The sequence below is a fragment of the Chiloscyllium plagiosum genome, chromosome 2 (assembly GCF_004010195.1).
Source record: "Chiloscyllium plagiosum isolate BGI_BamShark_2017 chromosome 2, ASM401019v2, whole genome shotgun sequence".
NCBI classification, from domain to species: Eukaryota; Metazoa; Chordata; class Chondrichthyes; order Orectolobiformes; family Hemiscylliidae; genus Chiloscyllium; species Chiloscyllium plagiosum.
This window is the reverse complement of record NC_057711.1, coordinates 73,686,081-73,705,780: the sequence shown is the minus strand read 5'-3', so window position 1 is coordinate 73,705,780 and position 19,700 is coordinate 73,686,081. Positions and strand designations below refer to the sequence as shown.

At 40.6% G+C, this 19,700-nt stretch overlaps 1 protein-coding gene across 1 annotated transcript in view; it reads right to left on the bottom strand.

Annotated features, from left to right (window-relative positions):
• The window catches only part of LOC122557361 (transmembrane channel-like protein 2-A), a 98,584-nt gene that overhangs the window by 56,068 nt on the left and 22,816 nt on the right, over positions 1-19,700 (bottom strand). The window contains exons 4-10 of the mRNA XM_043704998.1: positions 15,055-15,201; positions 14,874-14,964; positions 12,147-12,228; positions 9,902-10,008; positions 8,466-8,564; positions 4,076-4,218; positions 3,656-3,803 (exon numbers count right to left, since the gene is read on the bottom strand). Coding sequence (XP_043560933.1) covers positions 3,656-3,803; positions 4,076-4,218; positions 8,466-8,564; positions 9,902-10,008; positions 12,147-12,228; positions 14,874-14,964; positions 15,055-15,201 — 817 coding nt within the window. The remainder of the gene's footprint in view (positions 1-3,655; positions 3,804-4,075; positions 4,219-8,465; positions 8,565-9,901; positions 10,009-12,146; positions 12,229-14,873; positions 14,965-15,054; positions 15,202-19,700) is intronic.

Below are 19,700 nucleotides of genomic sequence, written 5' to 3'. Positions count from 1 at the left end.
TCCATAAACATTCAGACCCTCCATCACTGAAGACCAGCAGTAACACTAGGTGCCATCATCAAATATGCACTTCAGAAATTCACCAAACATTCTGAGACAACACTGCCAAAACCCCACTAGCATCTAGAAAGACAAGGTAGCAGATACTGTACATGGGAACACCACAACCTGCCATTTCCTCTCCAACACATTCACTGTCCTGACTTGGAAACATGTCACCATTATTTCACTGGTGCTGGCTCAAAGTCTTGGAACATCCTCCTAACAGCAGTTCAAGAAGGAGCTCACCATCACCTTCTCAAGAGTAACTCGGGATGAGCAAGATGTGCTCCCTTGAATGAATTAAAAACTATTTCTTTTGAAGGCCTGGTGCAATGAACATGGCCTCCTTTGTGTTGTGTTATTCTGTACTCTTCTGCGATTCTATAAATATAAAGTGATTTGCAGAATACTTCTGATTCATAGCTTACATAGAGTCATAGAGTCAGAGAGATGCATAGCACTGAAACAGACCCTTCAGTCCAACCTGTCCATGCCGACCAGATATCCTTAACTAATCTCGTCCCATTTGCTAGCACTTAGCCTATATCCCTCTAAACCCTGCCTATTCATATACCCATCCAGTTACCTTTTAAATGTTGTAATCCTACTAGCCTCCACCACTTCCTCTGGCAGCTCATTCCATACATGCACCACCCTCTATGTGAAAAAGTTGGCTCTTAGGACCCTTTTAAATTTTTCCCCTCTCACCCTAAACCTATGCCCTCAAGTTCTGGACGCCACCATCATAGGGAAAAGACTTTGTCTATTTATCCTATTGGTGTTCTTCATGATTTTATAAACCTCTGTAAGGTCACCCCTCAGCCTCCAATGTTCCAGGGAAAACAGCCCCAGCCTAATCAGCCTTTCCCTATAGCTCAAATCCTCCAATTTTGGCAACTTCCTTGTAAATCTTTTATGAACCCTTTCAAGTTTCAGAATATCTGTCCAATAGGAAGGAGACCAGAATTGCACACAATATTCCACAAGTGGCTAACCAATGTCCTGTACAGCTGCAACATGACCTCCCAATTCTTATACTCAATGCTCTGGCTAATAAAGGAAAGCATACCAAATGCCTTCTTCACTATCTTATCTACCTGCGACTCCACTTTCAAGGAACTAAGAACCTGGACTCCAGGGTCTCTTTGTTCAGCAACAGTCCCTAGGACCTTCCCATTAAGTGTATAAGTCCTGCTAAGATTTGCCTTTCCAAAATGCAGTATCGCTGAGATCTGCCACTCAGCCCGTTGGCCCATCTGATCAAGATCCCATTATACTCTGAGTTAACCTTCTTCGCTGTCCACTACACCTCCAATTTTAGTGTCATCTACAAATTTACTAACTAGACTTTCTTTGCTCACATCCAAATCATTTATATAAATGACGAAAGGCAGTGGACCCAGCACCGATCCTTGTGGCACATCACTGGTCACGGGCCTCCAGTCTGAAAAGCAATCGTCCACCACCATTCTCTTTCTTCTACCTTCGAGCCAGATCTGTATCCAACTGGCTAGTTCTCCCTATATTCCATGAGATTTAACTTTGCTAGCCAGTCTTCCATGAGGAACCTTGTTAAATGCCTTACTCAAGTTCATTTGGATAACGTCCATTACTCTGTCCTCATCAATCCTCTTTGTTACTTCTTCAAACAACTCAAGTTCATGAGACATGAGACATCTTTATCAAATTTTCTCATTATGGAGCAATCAATAATTTGGAAAAGGTACAGAAAATTATTGAAAATTACAGGACATTTAATTTCATAATAAATTCATTCTGCCCTTGAATTTGTACTTTCATGATTAAAAATTATTGTTGCAGCTTGAAAGGAATGTCTAATACAGCTGCAATGAGATGTATTGGAGTGGGGGAACAAATTTTAGACAATTTTGCAGAATGTCACATCTCAATCCATTTCTGAGAAACTAATATATTTCTGCCAGGAATGGTAAGCAACCACATTTTTATATCACTTTAGCAATGGCAGATTATAAAGATGACATTTTCAAGAACAAACATTCAATACATGAGTCGGGCTGATTAATATCTGAGGTACAACAGAGCAAAAATAATACATCAATCAAGTTTGCAACTTTATTTCACCAAAATCCTTCTTTTTAAATTCTTTGTGAGGTTGCTACTTTAAGTTGTTGCAAACATCAGTTGTCAAAATGAATTAATATTCCCCTTTCACCATCTACCTTCTACCACTATCATTCCCACATTGAAACTGGATAGGAACCCTACCTTCACTAATCCTGCTCAGATTGAATACTGCACTATGTCTTTGTGACTCCGCTAGCATGATCATCGAGAATCAACTAATATAAACATAACTTGGAGATGCCAGTGTTCAACTGGGGTGGACAAAGTTAAAAATCACACAACAGGTTATAGTCCAATAGGTTTATTTGGAAGCACTAGCTTTCAGAGCGCCACACCTTCATCAGGTGGTTATGGAGAATAAGATCCTGATCACAGAATTTACAGCCAAAGGAGTCCAGTATCACGGAGATGTGATACATGAAGCAATTTTAAATTAAATCTTTCATATTTTAAAATTGGATATGCTGGTTTATGTTCTTTGATCTATAAATCCCAATACTTCTTTTAAATTACATTCTCAAGATAGTTCAGCTTTTCTAACAATAGGTGTGAAGTCTGCCTATGTCCCAATATTATAAACATGTATAAACATAGTATTCCTATGTATAAACATAGGAAGATAAATTTCTTATGGCATCATCTAGTGACCTCTATTGACATTGCTACTGTTGTCAAAGACTCTATTATCAATATCATGGGTATCAGCAGGAGCTGAAATGGACCTGATGAAGGGCTTATGCTCGAAATGTCGATTTTCCTGCTCCTCAGCTGCTGCCTGACCCACTGTGCTTTTCCAGCACCACACTCTCAACTGAAAAGGACCAGCCATTTTAACATCATAGCTACAAAATCAAGCCAGAGACTAGGTTCTCTACAATAAGCGGTTTACCCTAAAGCCCCTAAAAGCCTTTACACTATTTAAGTAGTTGCCCGACAGTGATGTTCATGTCATTTTCTTGGACAGTTACAACACCAAAGAAGTGAATACTTTCCAAAAACAGGGGTTTATTTAACCACCAGTTTTTTCACTGGAATCAAGCTCTCATATTCTCCACCATCAGCTGTAGCAGCCTATGTACAGGATGCAATGTTGTAACCATTACCCTGCTCCTCCCCCACCCCCCCCCCCCCCCCCCCCACCAAGGTGACTTTCACAGAACCTTCATACTCTGTGCTCTCTACCATCAAGATACACAACAGCACCAATGTTGAACTGTCTCCTTTTAGTCACATACCATCATGAATTGGATATGTACTGCCATTTCTGCCTGACTGTTGAATCAATATCCTGGAATACCCACCTCACACCATTATGTGAGCAATATTGCTATAAGACTACTGTGATTCAAGGAGAAAGCCCGTTTCTGAAAAGGCAATGGTTTCCTTCATTTCCAGGTAAGCAGAAGAGGAGGTTCACTCAAATCAAGATAATTTTCAAATTATCTTACTAAAAAGTCATCATCATTACAAATAATAATGATTTAATTTGCCAGAGTTATAAACTTACCTTAAAGCTAGTTGTAATGGATGCAAACTTGTTATCAGCTGTTTCAGGATTTCCAATGAGGTAATCCCAACTTGTAAACATTTTCCAACTAAAATTGAAATCTCCATCATCTCCATCAACTCCACTTTCTCTTGCATTTCTTGCCATTCTATACAGAATGAAAATTGTTGACTAAACAGAAATTATGTTATTGAATATTTTGTACATATATCAATACTTGAAATTTGCACCTACTGCACGGGTTTCAGATAATACTGAAAAATATTTCAAACTCTGTGGTTTATGCAACTTAAAACTTTTGGTTAAAACTGTTCATTAATTATTTTCTCTGAAATAACTGATTTGGCCTATTCCTTGTTGGATTTGATAACATCTATGCAATTATTCAAACATTCCTTCAAACGTTTACTTAATACTTACGTTCTGATCACAACCATGAGACTATATCCAAATGATCCCACACCAACCATGAAATAAGACAATGGTAACCTATACTTGAAAACGCCAATCATACGTTCATTATTGTAATATCCATAGAAAAGCGCTGAGTATTTTATATATCCCTGCAAAATACAGAAGCATTTATGTTTTTAATAATCATTGTATACATATACTTTAAAATGTAATGTTCTATCATGGTCTTACTGCAAATAATGCATATAATCTGGTACAGAATATTTTATCAATCATCCACATATTAATGATTGAATGATGTTTCATTTGTGGCTGCCATAACAGTGTGTTTCCTGCCACAGTTTTTAATGAGGTAATTAGGAAATAATAATTTACTTAGAATATCATAGTATAGTCAGACATTGTCAGCATAACTTAGCAAAATGGAAATCATGTTTGACAAATTAATTAAAGAGAGTATCCAAGTTTTCCTCAGTTATATAAGGTTCCAATATCACCAGTAAGAATAATTTAACAAGGCTGCAAAGAAAGATTGACAGGTTAAGTAATTGGAAGCCACTGTAGTAGATGGAGTATAATTAAAATTTATATAATAAATAAAGGTGAAATTTGCCAGAGTCTTGCCAGACCAGGCAAGGGGAGACATTGAGAAGATCCTTCATAGTAACCTCAGCCAGTGGTTGTTGGCATCACACTGCATAACAAAACAGCCATCTAAGCTAAGTGACACCCCATACAGCATGAATAGAAAAGAGGAAAAAGTATTTTTGAGATGGTATGAAATTACATTACATTACATTACAGTGTGGAACCAGGCCCTTCGGTCCAACAAGTCCACACCAACCCACCGAAGCGCAACACACCCATACCCCTACATTTACCCCTTACATAACACTACGGGCAATTTAGCATGGCCAATTCACCTCACCTGCACATCTTTGGACTGTGGGAGGAAACCGGAGCACCCGGAGGAAACCCACGCATCAAATATTTCAATGTTAATGGTCAAAGAGTCCTGTGCACTTTCATACAAGAAGTGTAGAAATTTAGCGTTTAGTTTATAAAGGCAAATGGCAAAGGGGTTGAAGAGAAAGGAGAAGACATTCAAGGAGATTGGAGTACAAGAATAAGGACTTCTTGCTGCATTTGAAAGATCACTTTTGGAGTACTGTGAGCATTTTTGATTTACAGATTTAAAGCAACATTATCGCCTTGGATGTGGTGCAACAAATGTTGAATCAATTGCATCTTTGATGGTGATGCATATAATCTATGAGTGGCTGTAAAATCACTAAGTATGATGTCAAAAGAAGCCTCAGAGCTAAGGAGAGTTTACAAACAAAACAATTCAACAGCTAACAAAGTGAATAGCATGTTGGGTTACATAAGTGTACAAGTTAGAGAATGTAACAATGAAAATGATCCAAATCTGAGATTGAAAAAACAAGGCCAAGACAATGGTGCTGGAGCCAAAGAGACACAATTCTCAGTATCAGAGGATCAGAATTATAAAGAACCCTGGATAGACTTGGGCTTTTGACAGTGAAGAATATCAAGATTAAATATACAGAAATATACATGAATATATATAAATGTTACCTGGATAATTACTTTAAACCAAATTCTGGGAATACAATTACTGAATAAAGATGAAAAATAGTGATGGATCATTTTAAAGCTGATATCAGGGCATTCATTTTCATACTATTGCGACTGTATAATATCATGATGCATACATTTTAGAAATATAGTGTTGGATCTTCCAAGAAAACACCACCCTTCTATTTATGCAAGGAGGGAGCTCCACATTTCTGAGAGGAATTTCTGATCAGGACTTATGGAAAATAAAGAGCATGAAAGCATGGGAAGGGTTAAAGCATGAAGACCACTGACGATCTGTTGCAAGGGGTTTGTGAAATACTACACTAGTCAAAAGGTCACTGTGGCAGGATGGGATACAAATAGTGGAATGCTCCTACACCAATTAGCAGAATAAGGTTAGGGTTGAAAGGTCACTATGGCAGGCTGAGATACCAATAGTTATTAAAGTCAGCCTCACCTGCTAAATATTATCATGGCAGGTTGGGACAGGTTGTGACAATAAATATTTAGGACATGACGTTAAATATTAAATTAATTGTTAGTAGAGTCAGCCTGCTTGAGACCCTTGACAATAAATATCTAATCAGTAGTTAGTAGAGCCTGCTTCAGACCCTTGACAGTAAAATATCTAATCATGACATTAGAATAATATTAAGCAGGGTCTGGGATGGAAGACCATTGTTGCAGAGGTGACAGTAAAATGTCTAATTGTGACACTGGAATAATATTAAGTAGAATGTAGGAGAATGAAGGATATGTGACTCTTTATACTTTTTTTTTATCATGTTTTTGTTAGCTTATCAGCATGCCCAATTGTGTTAGTCAGAATTACTTTAATCCAGTTATACAATAAACCAATGATGCTAGTTCCCATGGTCTCTCTAGTTCTGCCACTATGAGTGCCAGATGGGTCAGGGTAGGGCACCTGAAGAATGATGCCTAGAGTGAGTAGAGTACCAGGGTGCAAGGTAGCATAGCGCGGTAAATGGTGCAATGTTTACAGCAGGGTCATGGTGAGCAGGATAAATTGAGAGTGGGGTATGTCCAATCCAGGGGAGCAGCTCTTGTTCCAATGGTGGGGTAACAGTTCTCAGGGGTGAGGGCAGCGGCTCATGGTGTGTGGGAAGTGTATTTGCAGTTGGGGCATGTGAACTATGCATGAGGTCAATTGAATGATAATTCAAGAGTTAGACCATGCACTTAACAGACCATCTTGTTCCTGACTAGCTATTTGCCTGCTCTCACTGAAACCCTCCAAATTCTCTGATTTAATTCTGGACTTTTGGAAGGATCCAGGTGAAGAGGAATTACCTAGTGGAATCTTCAATTTCTTGGCCTCAGAGTCTGGTATGATGGCAACTCTTATCTATGCTGGAATTATAACTCAAAAACAGAAATTGCTGGAGCAACTCAGCATGGCTGACAGCATCTATATTAACATTCCTCCGCTCCACGCTTGCAGCAATGCGCCGGCACCTAACCTCTCTATCTTATCTATGCTGGAATTATAACTCAAAAACAGAAATTGCTGGAGCAACTCAGCATGGCTGACAGCATCTATATTAACATTTCAAGTCCAGTGACTCTTCATCCATTCTGAAGAGTCTGAAGAAGACTCCCCACAGATGCTGCCAGACTTGTTGAGTTTCTCCAGCAATTTCTGTTTTTATTTTTAGATCTCCAGTGTCTGCAGTTCTTTGTTTTTCTTTCTCTTTGTTTTATGATGCTGGAATAATGGCTGTCTGGTCATCCGATTCCAGGCCATTATTTAGTTTATGGATTGAAATTTTTAATTGTATGATAAGCGAATATAGCTTTTGAGAACTTGATAAACAGACCTAAAGTAATTGCAATTCAAAGGGCAACATTTATTTGCTTAATAAGGCCAGAAATGGAATTGGGAAAATACTAAGCAATGGATGATCCCTCTCTGAGATTCTTGAAGGAGATGGGAAGTGTACATCTGTCCATAAGGAGTTTAAATTATGCTTATGGATTTTCAGAACAAAGGAAAATCTTGACAATTGAAGATAACTACTTTAAATCTAGTGTATCACAGGAATGCTACATTGCTGTGGGGACAGATTCCAGGGCAGTTTTCTTGCTTTAGAGTTTATTTATGAGCTTTTCCACAGAAGCATTTATTGAATCTTGAGAGCATCTTTGAGAGACAAACAGAGACATAATTTGTCAGAAGCAGTAGATCAGTAGCACAGGGGCAAAGAGTGATCAAGTTTGTTTCAGAGTCACTCTGCAAGAAAGCAGTGAAGCCCATGCTAGGTGACACTCCAATACAGCACTGAGGGAGGGCTGTGCTGTCAAAGGTTACATCTTTCAGATCAAACACTAAACCAAGTGAGCATCTCCCCTCTCATATGGATTTATAAGTTCCCATGGCACTCTTTTCAAGAAGACCTGGAAATGTATCTCCATGGATGTGGCACATATTTATCCCTCAAGCAATATTACACAACCAAGTTTTTTGGTCATTATCACATTTCTGTTTGCGTGAGCTTCTCATGTGCAAAATGGCTATGTATTTCCCATGTATTGCAACAGTGTATACACTCCAAAAGTGCACTTCAATGACTGTAAGGCACTTCGAGCCATCAATTGTCCTGAAACACACTTATAAATTCAAGTTTTCTTATTTCTTTCACAAACAGTATCAATTTGTGGAAAAAAAAATTCCATATACATAGTAGAGGTAAAACCTTTGAAAATGTTGGCAAGCAATTGGACGATATAATTGTGCAAAGTTATTGATAGTTTATTAGCATATCTGCAGGCTCACCCCAAACTCCCAAAGTACTGAGAAATCCATAGCAGTTGGCTGTTCTTTCCTTGGCACAGTTTTTCGAGGTATGCTGCCATATGGTAGACCCATCAACACCTAAAGTTGTAATAAAGGTGCATAAGATGTTATTATCATATTTTACATTTTGGATCTTTTTTAGAGGTAGATAGATTTGGGGGGTTCAGCTCTGTGGAGGTAACATTTTATTGAAAGTTCAGAAAATGCAACAGGGACTCTTTTCCAATAAAGGATTTGATTCAGTCAAGTACCTAGCAGGATACCTGTGCTATTACTTGACAGAACCTTATGAGTTTTATGATATATAGAGAAAACATACCAGGGCCACTAGTTTAGTTTTGACACCAACTGCTGTCTCACAATGTTGTAAGTGCACAGTCTTAGTGAGGGGATGAGGGGCATGGGAGACAGATTACAGAGGTCGGGGATGACATTTAGAGGTGTCATTGTCTCTGATGATGGGTTCAGGGGTCATAGGGAGGTCTGCCATGTTCCCTGATACTACACTAGCAGAAGGTTTCCTGCTTGATGATGGTGGTCTGGGACCATTAAATGTCCATTCATGCATCACCTCTGAGTATCAATAAGCCAAAGGGCAGGCTAGTTGCTGAATGATTGGACAATAGGGTATGGAGGGGGCAGGAAGACCAACATCTGTATTTCATGAGCCTTCAAACTCTCCAATGGTGAGGCCTAAATCAAGTTCAAGGAGGTATTAAGGCTGATGACCAAAAGTTTGTTTCAAGGGAAAAGTTTTAAGGAGCAGTCCATTGGAAAAAAGAGTAAAAACGATTGGAGAGATTTTGTGAAGAAATGTCTTTAGAATTTCAGACTTTGCAGATGAGGGTGAGATCACTGGGATAATTAAAATCAGATATGTCTCCAAAGCCAGAATCAGAGGCATAAAGATCATGGAGGGATTTAAAAGTATATATGTGTACCTTAAAATCAAGCTGTTGCTTAACTGAATTCAATGTAGGTCAATAAGCATAGATATGATGAGTGACAGAATGAGGTGTGAGTTAGGTCTCAAGGCAGAAGAGGTTTGAATGAGCTCAATGTTACAGAGGATAAAAATAACCTGGATGCTAGCTAGGAGTGTACTGAAGTAATTAAGTCCAGACTACAAAGGCAAGAATGTCAGGTGCAGCAACAGTTGAGTGAGACAGTGTGGAATCATGCATTGTTGTGGAGGTGGAGCTAGATGATCATGGATGTTCATCAAATGTGAAGTGAGGAGCTCCATTCATTTTTTAAAAATATAATCTGGTGATTTGATTGTGTAATCCGAGAGGATAATTCAAGGATGTTCCTGAATTTAATTTCATTTGACAAAAGATGTGAGTGTTACCTTTTAAGTTACAAATAAGTTGACATAATTAATCCTGAAGCATATTCAAATACGACAGATTTACCTCTGGAATTACAACCAGGCCAAAGGTTAGACTGAAAAGAACCAGATTAATCCCATAGAGCCATCGTAGAAAAATGAAATATGAAGCCACTGAAGAACCAAAGTGACCTGTAATAAAGGAAATATTTCCATAAATCTCAAACAGTTCAAAATTACTTTTGAAAATATGTAGATTAAATGTGCACAATGTCACTCACGCATTCAATCTGTTTACATGCATAAAATTTCAAAGTGAATGAACAACAAATAATAGTTTTCAGTGCTCAACAACAGGCTGCTCTTACTTAGCATCTTTAGCAAAATAAATAACCTCAGGTCATTTCTCAACAAAAGGAAAGGAGGAGGTATAACTGATCAGGAGTATCAAATAAATTAGGAAAGTGAACTAAGATACAATTAAAGTTATAAGTTTAGTGGAATGTATTACAAGTGGAGGGAGATATAGTGAGTAAGCGAAGTTTTCAGACAAGGCTCCAGAGTTCCTTGAACACAGCTGGGAAGTCAGAGGAAGAAGTGATATATAAAAAAACCATAGCAGATAAAATGAAGGTAATTGTTATTTAAGAGGGTTAGCACCTGAAAGGGTTTACTGACATCACAAGATAAGCTCCATCCAAAAGAACTGTTCCTGGGAGGAGCTAAGTGCTATTCTCACCAAAGTGCATAAGAGGCTTCACAACTTGTATTCGTGAAGTCCACACTCGACTTGTACACTGATAGCAATGAATGCCCATGTGCTCATTTAATGTTGATAACTTGTTTGCAATAGTACTAATCCATAGACATTCGGTTTAAGCTGCACTGCACCATGGTGTTCGAAGCTACCACCATTGTGTGATTCAGTATTCATTGATTCAATAACTCCCACAGATGAGTCACCATGAATGCCAAAGTAGATGGAGATATCATGGGATCTCTAGTCAGCCCAGCTCTCACAAACATTTTTATTGGGTCTCATGAGAAATGTCTCTTCAATGGAATGACAACTAATTGCCCATCGCTTATACATTTCATATATGTAGAAAGCTTAAATAAAGTTTGACAGTTAACTGTCAGTTGTCATTAATTGGAGCATTCTCCTTGGCAACATCTCTATAAATCAGAATCCACTTGATAATCTACCACACTCTCCTCTCATGCACTATAAACATTATTTTTCATTTACATTGGTATTTCTTGTGAATTGTCCTGATGAGCGCAAGATGGAAGTATTTAATATAATGTGGCTCTTTATCAGTAGTACTTAATGATATTCTACTACACTGTAACTAAACTAGTAATGTGAACTTACATTTAAATTGAGCCTGGTGTCTTACAAAAGACTATCAGGTATCTCAGATGCTATGTAATTAACTATTAAGCTACATGTAATCAATCCAGTTACTGTGCATTAAGTTCTAGCAAAGATATTGTGTGGGTATCCTACCCAACACAATATCAGTAGCTTAGTCTAAAAGTATCAATAAAGATTGGTGGCAGGGAAGCTACCCACTGACATCTGCACTGGTAGCTGCATCGTTAAAATATTTATGAGCTGTTTGAGTATAAAAATCTGAGGGTCATATATCCAAAATATTAATAGAAGCATCTCTGTAAAATATTACCTCAGAGAATTGCTGACACAATGAGGAGAATTTGAATGAATTCTGGCAAAGTATACCACTCATTATGGGTCAGTCCCTAAAAAAAATGAATGAACCTTCAAGTTTGTTGCAGCATAAAGGAAGTTCTTGGAGAGAAGTATAAAATTGAACTGAGTTTATAGCTTAACTCATGTTGTTAGGGTGACTTGCTTTGTTTATTTCCATTATATAATAAAATTAGTTTTTATTTTAAAAAGAACATGAAATCTGTGTACTTCTGCCATAATTACGAGGTGTTTAGATTTCTCTTTAAATGTCAATGGTCTCTAGCAGGATCATAGCAATATTTCGCACTTCACTGTCCAGTATTTCCTTGAGAAGGTCACCAAATTTTGTATTCCAAGATAGCTGAAGCCAAAGGGAAGAAGCCAGAGTAAGCACTTAACGTCATGATGATTTCAGGTTTCACCTTGGTAGCCCATGGCATTGACTGTATGCACATGGAATTATCAAAATGGCATCCACCATGGCCTGCAGTGCGTACATATTCATGTGTAGCGGACACAACTTTGTGCCTAAGATAACATTGGTACCTTTGTAATTATAGACATTATGCTACTAAATGTTGCTGCTAATATATTCATTGTGCAGATACAAACTTACTCTCAATTTCTTTTATTTTCATCTCCCAAGGTATACATGAAGTCTTAAAATTCTCAAAGTCCCTTTTAAATTTGATCCATTTCTAAAATTAAAAAAATGCAAATTATTGTTGGCCTTCCATAGTCCTAAGAAATATAAATGTATACACTTTAGAATGTAAAGCATGCTTGCGCAGATGGAACCCAGAATGAAAAACTAATTAAAATTATTTGGTTCAAAACATTGTCCACAGTGTTCCTTTATGCCTTCCTCCTATCTTCATTGAACTATGGGTTTTGTAAAATAACACTGCATATAAGCTAAAAACAAATAATGTTTACATTTATCTTAGTTGAAAGTTTATTGCTGGAACAGCACAGCAGGTCAGGCAGCATCCAGGGAACAGGAGATTCGACGTTTCGGGCACAGGCCCTTCTTCAGGAATGAGCAGAGAGTGTTCAGCAGGAGAAGATAAAAGGTAGGGAGGAGGGACTTGGAGGAGGGGCGTTGGAAATGTGATAGGTGGAAAGAGGTCAAGGTGAGGGTGATAGGTCGGAGTAGGATGGAGGCGGAGAGGTCAAGAAGAAGACTGCAGGTCAGGAAGGCGGTGCCGGGCTGGAGGGATTCGCTGAGACAAGGGGGGGGGATGGGGCTTTGGAGAGAAGTGAGGGGGGAGGTGTGGGTGCAAGTGTTGCACCTCCTGCGGTTGCAAGGGAAGGTGCCGGGAGTGGTGGTTGGGTCGGTGGGGTGTGTGGATCTGACAAGGGAGTCGCGGAGGTAGTGGTCTCTACGGAAAGCTGATAGGGGTGGGGAGGGAAATATATCCTTGGTGCTGGGGTCTGTTTGGAGGTGGCGGAAGTGACGGCGGATGATGCGCTGTACATGGAGATTGGTGGGGTGGTAGGTGAGGACCAGTGGGGTTCTGTCCTGATGGCTGTTGGAGGGGCGGGGCTCAAGGGCGGGGGAGCGGGAAGTGGAGGAGATGCGGTGGAGGGCACCGTCGACCACGTCGGGGGGGGTAATTGCGGTCCTTGAAGAAGGAGGCCATCTGTGTTGTACGTATTTTGAACTGGTCCTCCTGGGAGCAGATGCGGCGGAGACGAAGGAATTGGGAGAATGGGATGGCGTTTTTACAGGGGGCAGGATGGGAGGAGGTGTAGTCCAGGTAGCTGTGGGAGTCGGTTGGTTTGTAGTAGATGTCCGTGTTGATTCGGTCGCCTGAGGTAGAAACGGAAAGGTCTAGGAAGGGGAGGGAGGAGTCCGAGACTGTCCAGGTGAATTTGAGGTCTGGGTGGAAGGTGTTAGTGTAGTGGATGAACTGTTCAACCTCCTCGTGGGAGCACGAGGTAGTGCCGATACAGTCATCAATGTAGCGGAGGAAAAGATGGGGGGTGGGGCCAGTGTAGTTGCGGGAGATGGATTGTTCCACATACCCTACGAAGAGGCAGGCATAGCTGGGGCCCATGCGGGTGCCCATGGCTACTCCTTTTGTTTGGAGAAAGTGGGAGGATTGGAAAGAAAAGTTGTTCAGGGTGAGGACCAGTTCGGTCAGTCGGAGGAGGGTGTCGGTGGAAGGGTACTGGGTGGTACGGCGGGAAAGGAAGAAGCGGAGTGCTTTGAGTCCTTCGTGATGGGGGATGGAGGTGTACAGGGACTGGATGTCCATGGTGAAGATGAGGCGTTGGGGACCGGGGAAGCGGAAATCCTGGCGGAGGTGGAGGGCGTGGGTGGTGTCACGAACGTAGGTGGGGAGTTCTTGGACTAATGGGGACAGGACCGTGTCGAGGTATGCCGAGATGAGTTCGGTTGGGCAGGAGCAGGCTGAGACGATGGGTCGTCCGGGGCAGTCAGGTTTGTGCCCGAAACATCGAATCTCCTGTTCCCTGGATGCTGCCTGACCTGCTGTGCTGTTCCAGCAATAAAGTTTCAACTTTGATCTCCAGCATCTGCAGACCTCACTTTCTCCTTACATTTATCTTAAACTTGTTATGGAATCAGAACTAATTAGGCATCCAATATATTCCATTAATTGCTTTGTTGTTTTAACATTTGTTGTTAGAATAGTAACGACAGCATATTAGTAAACTTTTGTTGTTCCAATGTGCTGTGCTACTTTGTGGTAAAATTTGAATTTGTGTCATTACGTGCATTCTGTACTTAGATCACATAAAACAAAAGGCTCAGCCCATCAGCCAAGCTAAGTTGCAGATTTCTGTGTAAAATGACCTCTGAAGCCCACTTGGTCATTTTTTTTTATTTGTCGGAAGGAAATTTACCAAAAGCTGACAATAATTTATTTTATCATATTAGCAATTTCTTACCACAATGTCTACCATTTAAGACAACCACTTGACTTGTTCTATCTAGCTCCTAATTTACAAGTACTTTGAAGTGAGCTCTGAGTTATGAAAGGTTGTGGCGTCGGTTGATGGGACAGATTATTCTGTAGTCTTCATGAACTGAGATAACACTTGTCTAAGCTAAGCCAATGGCACCAGGTCATCCAATTCTGGTTGGCAGCTTCTTGCATTGTTGAGGGGAGTTCAATCCAGGTGTGGAACTGCAAGGAGCCTTGAAGAAGGTGGAAACACTGTTACAGTTATAAGATTCAACAACATCTATGACCGCTCTTTACAACCCATTGGTGGAAGGCACAAGCCAGATATGTTGCTGATTGGTATTAATGGGCACAGAGCACATAATAAAATATAAATATTGATTAAAATAAAAGGAATATCAGATACTAACCTTCATCATCATCACTTTGTAGGCATAAAACTTTCTACCTTTTCCCTTCCCAAGAGCACCTTCAAATTTCTCTACAAATGCCTGAGATTCCCTGATAAATGTAAGTTCAAACTGAATTAATAAGACAGCAGCTGAATGAATGATCATTTGCATGATTATGCAGAAACATTAAATCAGTTACTTTAATGTAGTAAGTTTCCTTTTCATACGCCAAGCTTTGGTCCTTATATTTGCTATTAGCTTCTTCTTTTCTTCCACCTCTTCCAAGACCTTGGCAAGTTCACCCTCTGACAAGGAATGCTCACTATCTGATGAACTTGATGAGGAGCTGCAACAAAACAGGAGAAAAGGTGTACCAGTTAGAAGCAACTCAAATTCTGGATGAAACTCAGGGTAATTATTCGGGGAGGTTTTCATTTTTACTGCCTGGTTAAGTAATACCCGTGGAGACTATAAGAAGGAAACTGGCATGGAAAATTGCATGTTTCTGACAGAATTACATTACCATTCATTTCTACAAGCCAGAAACCTATAAGATTTATCTCCACAAAATATTATTTTATACAGTTAAGTTGAGTAACAAACAACAATGCAAAAGAAATCTGTATAAAACTGTGCAGAGATTGCAGCAAGGTCAGTCAGGTGACCTTATAGAATATGAGTTCCCTGATTGTGGCTATCGCTTTGGTCTAATCACGGAGCCCTGGCTGACGGTTATAAACAGAAGTGTCAGAGATTGTGTTCACACTGAGAGCTGGCTCTGAGGAAGCTGGACCAGTGTCAAGTACTATGCACATGTAAGTAAAGGTGGACTCGGTGATGGGATACCGCTCTCTGTGGAGCTATTTCACTGGCAACGAGAGAGAAAAATATACTCCTGAAGAAATTTGCTTGCAACATTTGTGTTTGAGTTTGGATAAACATTTCTGCCATCATGCTGTTCAATTCCATTATCAAAGTCTGGGCTCAATATGTGGAAAGAGTGTGTTATTTTTTGCCAGGCGAATGATATTAGAGGAGATGAAAAACAAAGTGTAATTCTCCTGACGGCTTGTGGACTTATAGCTCTTTTGGTTATTAGGTGCCTAACATTTCCTGAAGCACCATATACCAAAACATTTCAAGAATTGATGGATTTAGTTACAGAATATTATAACACCAAGCCTCCTCTAATTCTCATATGCTTTCAATTTTACTCAGCAGTTCAAAAACCAGGGGGATCCGTGTTACGATTTTTGGTGAGATTAAGACAACTGGCAGAGGAATATGACTTTGGTTTAACCTTTAATGAGATGCTGTGTGACCGTTGGTATGTTCAATTAATGATATAACCATGTAAACGTGCCTACTAGCTGAAGCACAACTGGACTTCAAACAGGTACTACACTGGCTTTGTCACTGGAAATGTGGAAAGTGGAGCACATGATTTATAGGGTATGCTGATAGGTGTGGACACCATACCAGTAAAGCACAGTACAGGCCCTTCAGCCCTTGATGTTGTGCCGATCTTTTATCCTACTCTAAGATCAAACCTACACAACCTTCATTTTACTATCATCCATGTGCCTGTCCAGTAGTTGTTTAAATGTCCGTAATGTATCTGACTCTACTACTACTACTGGCAGTGCATTCCATGCACCCATCACTCTCTGTCTAAAGAACCTACCTCTAACATCTCCCCTAAACCTTCCTCAAATCACCTTAAAATTATTCCCGCTTGAGATTGCCATTTCCACCCTGGGAAAAAAGTCTCTGGCTATTCACTCTATCAATGCCTCTTATCATCTTGTACATCGCTATCTAATCACCTCTCATCCTTCTTCACTCCAATGAGAAAAGCCCTCGCTCCATCATCCTTATTTCATAAGACATGCCCTCCAGTCCAGGCAACAACCTGGTAAATATCCTCTGCACTCTCTCTAAAGCTTCCACACCTTTCCTATAATGAGGTGACTAGAACTGAACACAATATTCCAAGTGTGGTCTAACCATGTCTCTATAGAACTGCAGCATAACCTCACAACTCTTAAACTCAATCGCTCTGCTAATCAATCTATCAACTTGGGTGACAACTTTGAGGAATCTATAGACATGGATAGCAAGATCCCTCTGTTCCTTCACCTGCTAAGAATCCTGCCTTTAATCCTGTATTCTGCATTCAAATTCAAATTCCAAAATGAATCAGTTCGCACTTTTCTAGGTTGAATTCCATCTGCCACTTATTAGCCCAGTTCTGCATCCTGTCAATGTCCCATTGCAACCTACAACAGCCCTCCACACTTTCCATCACTCCACCAACCTTTGTGTCATTGGCAAAATTACTAACCCACCATTCCACTTCCTCATCCAAGTTGTGAATTATTACAGAAAGTTCATACATAACCTGGGCTCCAGCCTGGCACCCTGACATCTGCTATTGAAAAAGGGTCAGCCTTAGAAATGGTCTCATAGCCTAGATATAGACCTTTAAGCAATGAAGAAGCAGCTATCATTGTCTAAAGTGTTGGCACATTATGATCCCAAGCGATCTAGTGTTGACATGCGATGTATCCCCATACATCACTCTAAGGTAGTGTTGGCTCATAGTTGTCCCAACACAGAGGAACCCCTAAAAGCCTATGCCTCTTGGACTTTGGTGATGCATAGTTAAAATAGGCCCAGATAGAGACAGTAGGTTTGTCAGTAATCTTTTGATATGAGAAAGTTCTACCAATACCTTTAGCACAAAAATTTGTAATAGTACCAGACGACAAATTCCTGCTAGGGCTGTTCAAAGAGGACAAGGCATTGCCACCCTTAGTTTCAGGTTGAATTCAGCTGTGCGCTCTAATTCTAAGTGCAAACCAAGTTGGAATACCTTCCAGGAGGCCAAGTGGCAAATGCAGATGCCTTGAGCCATCTCTCACTCGCAGATACATCACTGATGGTGCCACCATTGGAAGAGACCATTCTGGTTTTAAACTTTCTGGACACATTTCCAGTCTCCACTGACAATATCAGACCGTGGGCACAAAAAGGTGTGAGGGAACAGAGGGATCTTACGGTCCATGTCCATAGATTCCTCAAACTTGCCACCCAAGTTGATAGTCCTGACAATATTAAAACAGCTGGCAGTGATGGGGGAAGCAAAATGTCTATTACAACCAGAATTGAAATCTTTCTGGACCCAGCGAGACCAGATCACCGTACATGACAGCATTTGATTATGGACAGCAAGAATGATCGTCCTGAGCAAAGGTTGACGCCAGATATTGGATGAACTCCACCAGAGTCATCCAGGGGTTTCCCAAATGAAGATATTGGCGAGAAGTTATGTCTGGCGGCCAGGATTGGATGCAGACTTAGCCTCATTGGTGAGGCAATGCCCAGAGTGCCAACAAGGACAAAGATTATGGCCAGCATCTCCCCCCACAATCATGGGAATGGCTAGGTAAACCCTGGACCCAGTTTCACATGGACTCTGCAGGTCCTTTCTTGGGCGGAACGTTCTTAGTCATTGTGATGCCCACTCAAAGGAGTTGGATGTTCATAGAGTTCATTTGTCAAAGTTAGGGGCAACGATAGAAAAGCTGCGAGTATCTTTTGCAAGGACTCACAGAGGTGTTGGCCACAGACACCAGGGAATACAAGTATTTCCTAAAATCAAATGGCATTTAAGCTCAGCTCCATACCCTCCATCATCTAATGGTCTGGTGGAAGGAGCAGTCCAAACTTTGAAGGCAGCCTTAAAGAAATAGCAGGCAACTTCACTCAATGCCAAACTGAGCTGATTCCTATTTGATTATCATAACAAAGCTCAAGCAACAACAGGGATAGCTCCGCAAAATTGCTAATGGGGAGCAGTCACAGCACCAGGTTAAATCTGATCTTCCCAGATCTGGAGAAAAGGGTGAAACGGTATGAGGAAAGCCAATGCAGGCACAAGACTCCGCTGAGCAAGAGAAACAGTTTACTTCAGGAGACAAAGTTTGATGTAGGAACCATGGGAATGGCCTGGTGTGGATAAGAGGCATGGTCAGCGTGCGGGAGAAAGTGAGGACTGCAGCACGGTCAGCGCGAGGTCAGGTCCCATGACATACGCAGATCTGAACAAACATGTGAACCACATGAAAGCTACAAACTCACAAAAGGGGCAGATGCAAAACATACCCAGCCCTCAGAACAGCCACAATGGCTGTCAGAACCATCCACCTAGTGTTAAAGAAACCTCGGAGTTGAAGATGGAGACAAACTAAGATGGATCTCACAGCATCGACAGCTTTACCACCTGAAGAAGAGATGAGTTTCTTCTGAGATGCTCCGGGGTAAGAGGAGAGCTTTAGTCTGATACACACTGCCTGTATCCGAGGCTGAGAGAGGAACTGGATCTGACCCAGAAGAAGCTACAAGAACAGGCCCACGTCCGTGAATTAGAGGGGGAGGGCTGTAGTGATTGTATTGAGGTCAGCCAGGTGGACCTCTAGAATATGAGTTCCCTGAATGGGGCTGTTAACCTGGTTCAATCAGGGAGCCTTAGCTTACAGGTATAAACAGGAGTATGCCCCTATAAGGCTTTTGCTTTTTACTGGTTCCCTGGCCACATGGTGTTTTTTTCTGGTGGTCGAAATATTGAATAAAATTATTTGCAGAATGGTGTCTTCACTATAGACATGTGGAGTCTGTTTAAGGAACAGTTGTTGCAAGTGATAAATAAATATGTCCCTCTGAGACAGGCAAGAAGTGGTAAGATAAAGGAACCTTGGATGACGAGAGCAGTGGAGTTTCTCGTCAAAAGGAAAAAGATAGCTTACATAAGGTGGAGGAAGCTAGGGTCAAGCTCAGCTCTAC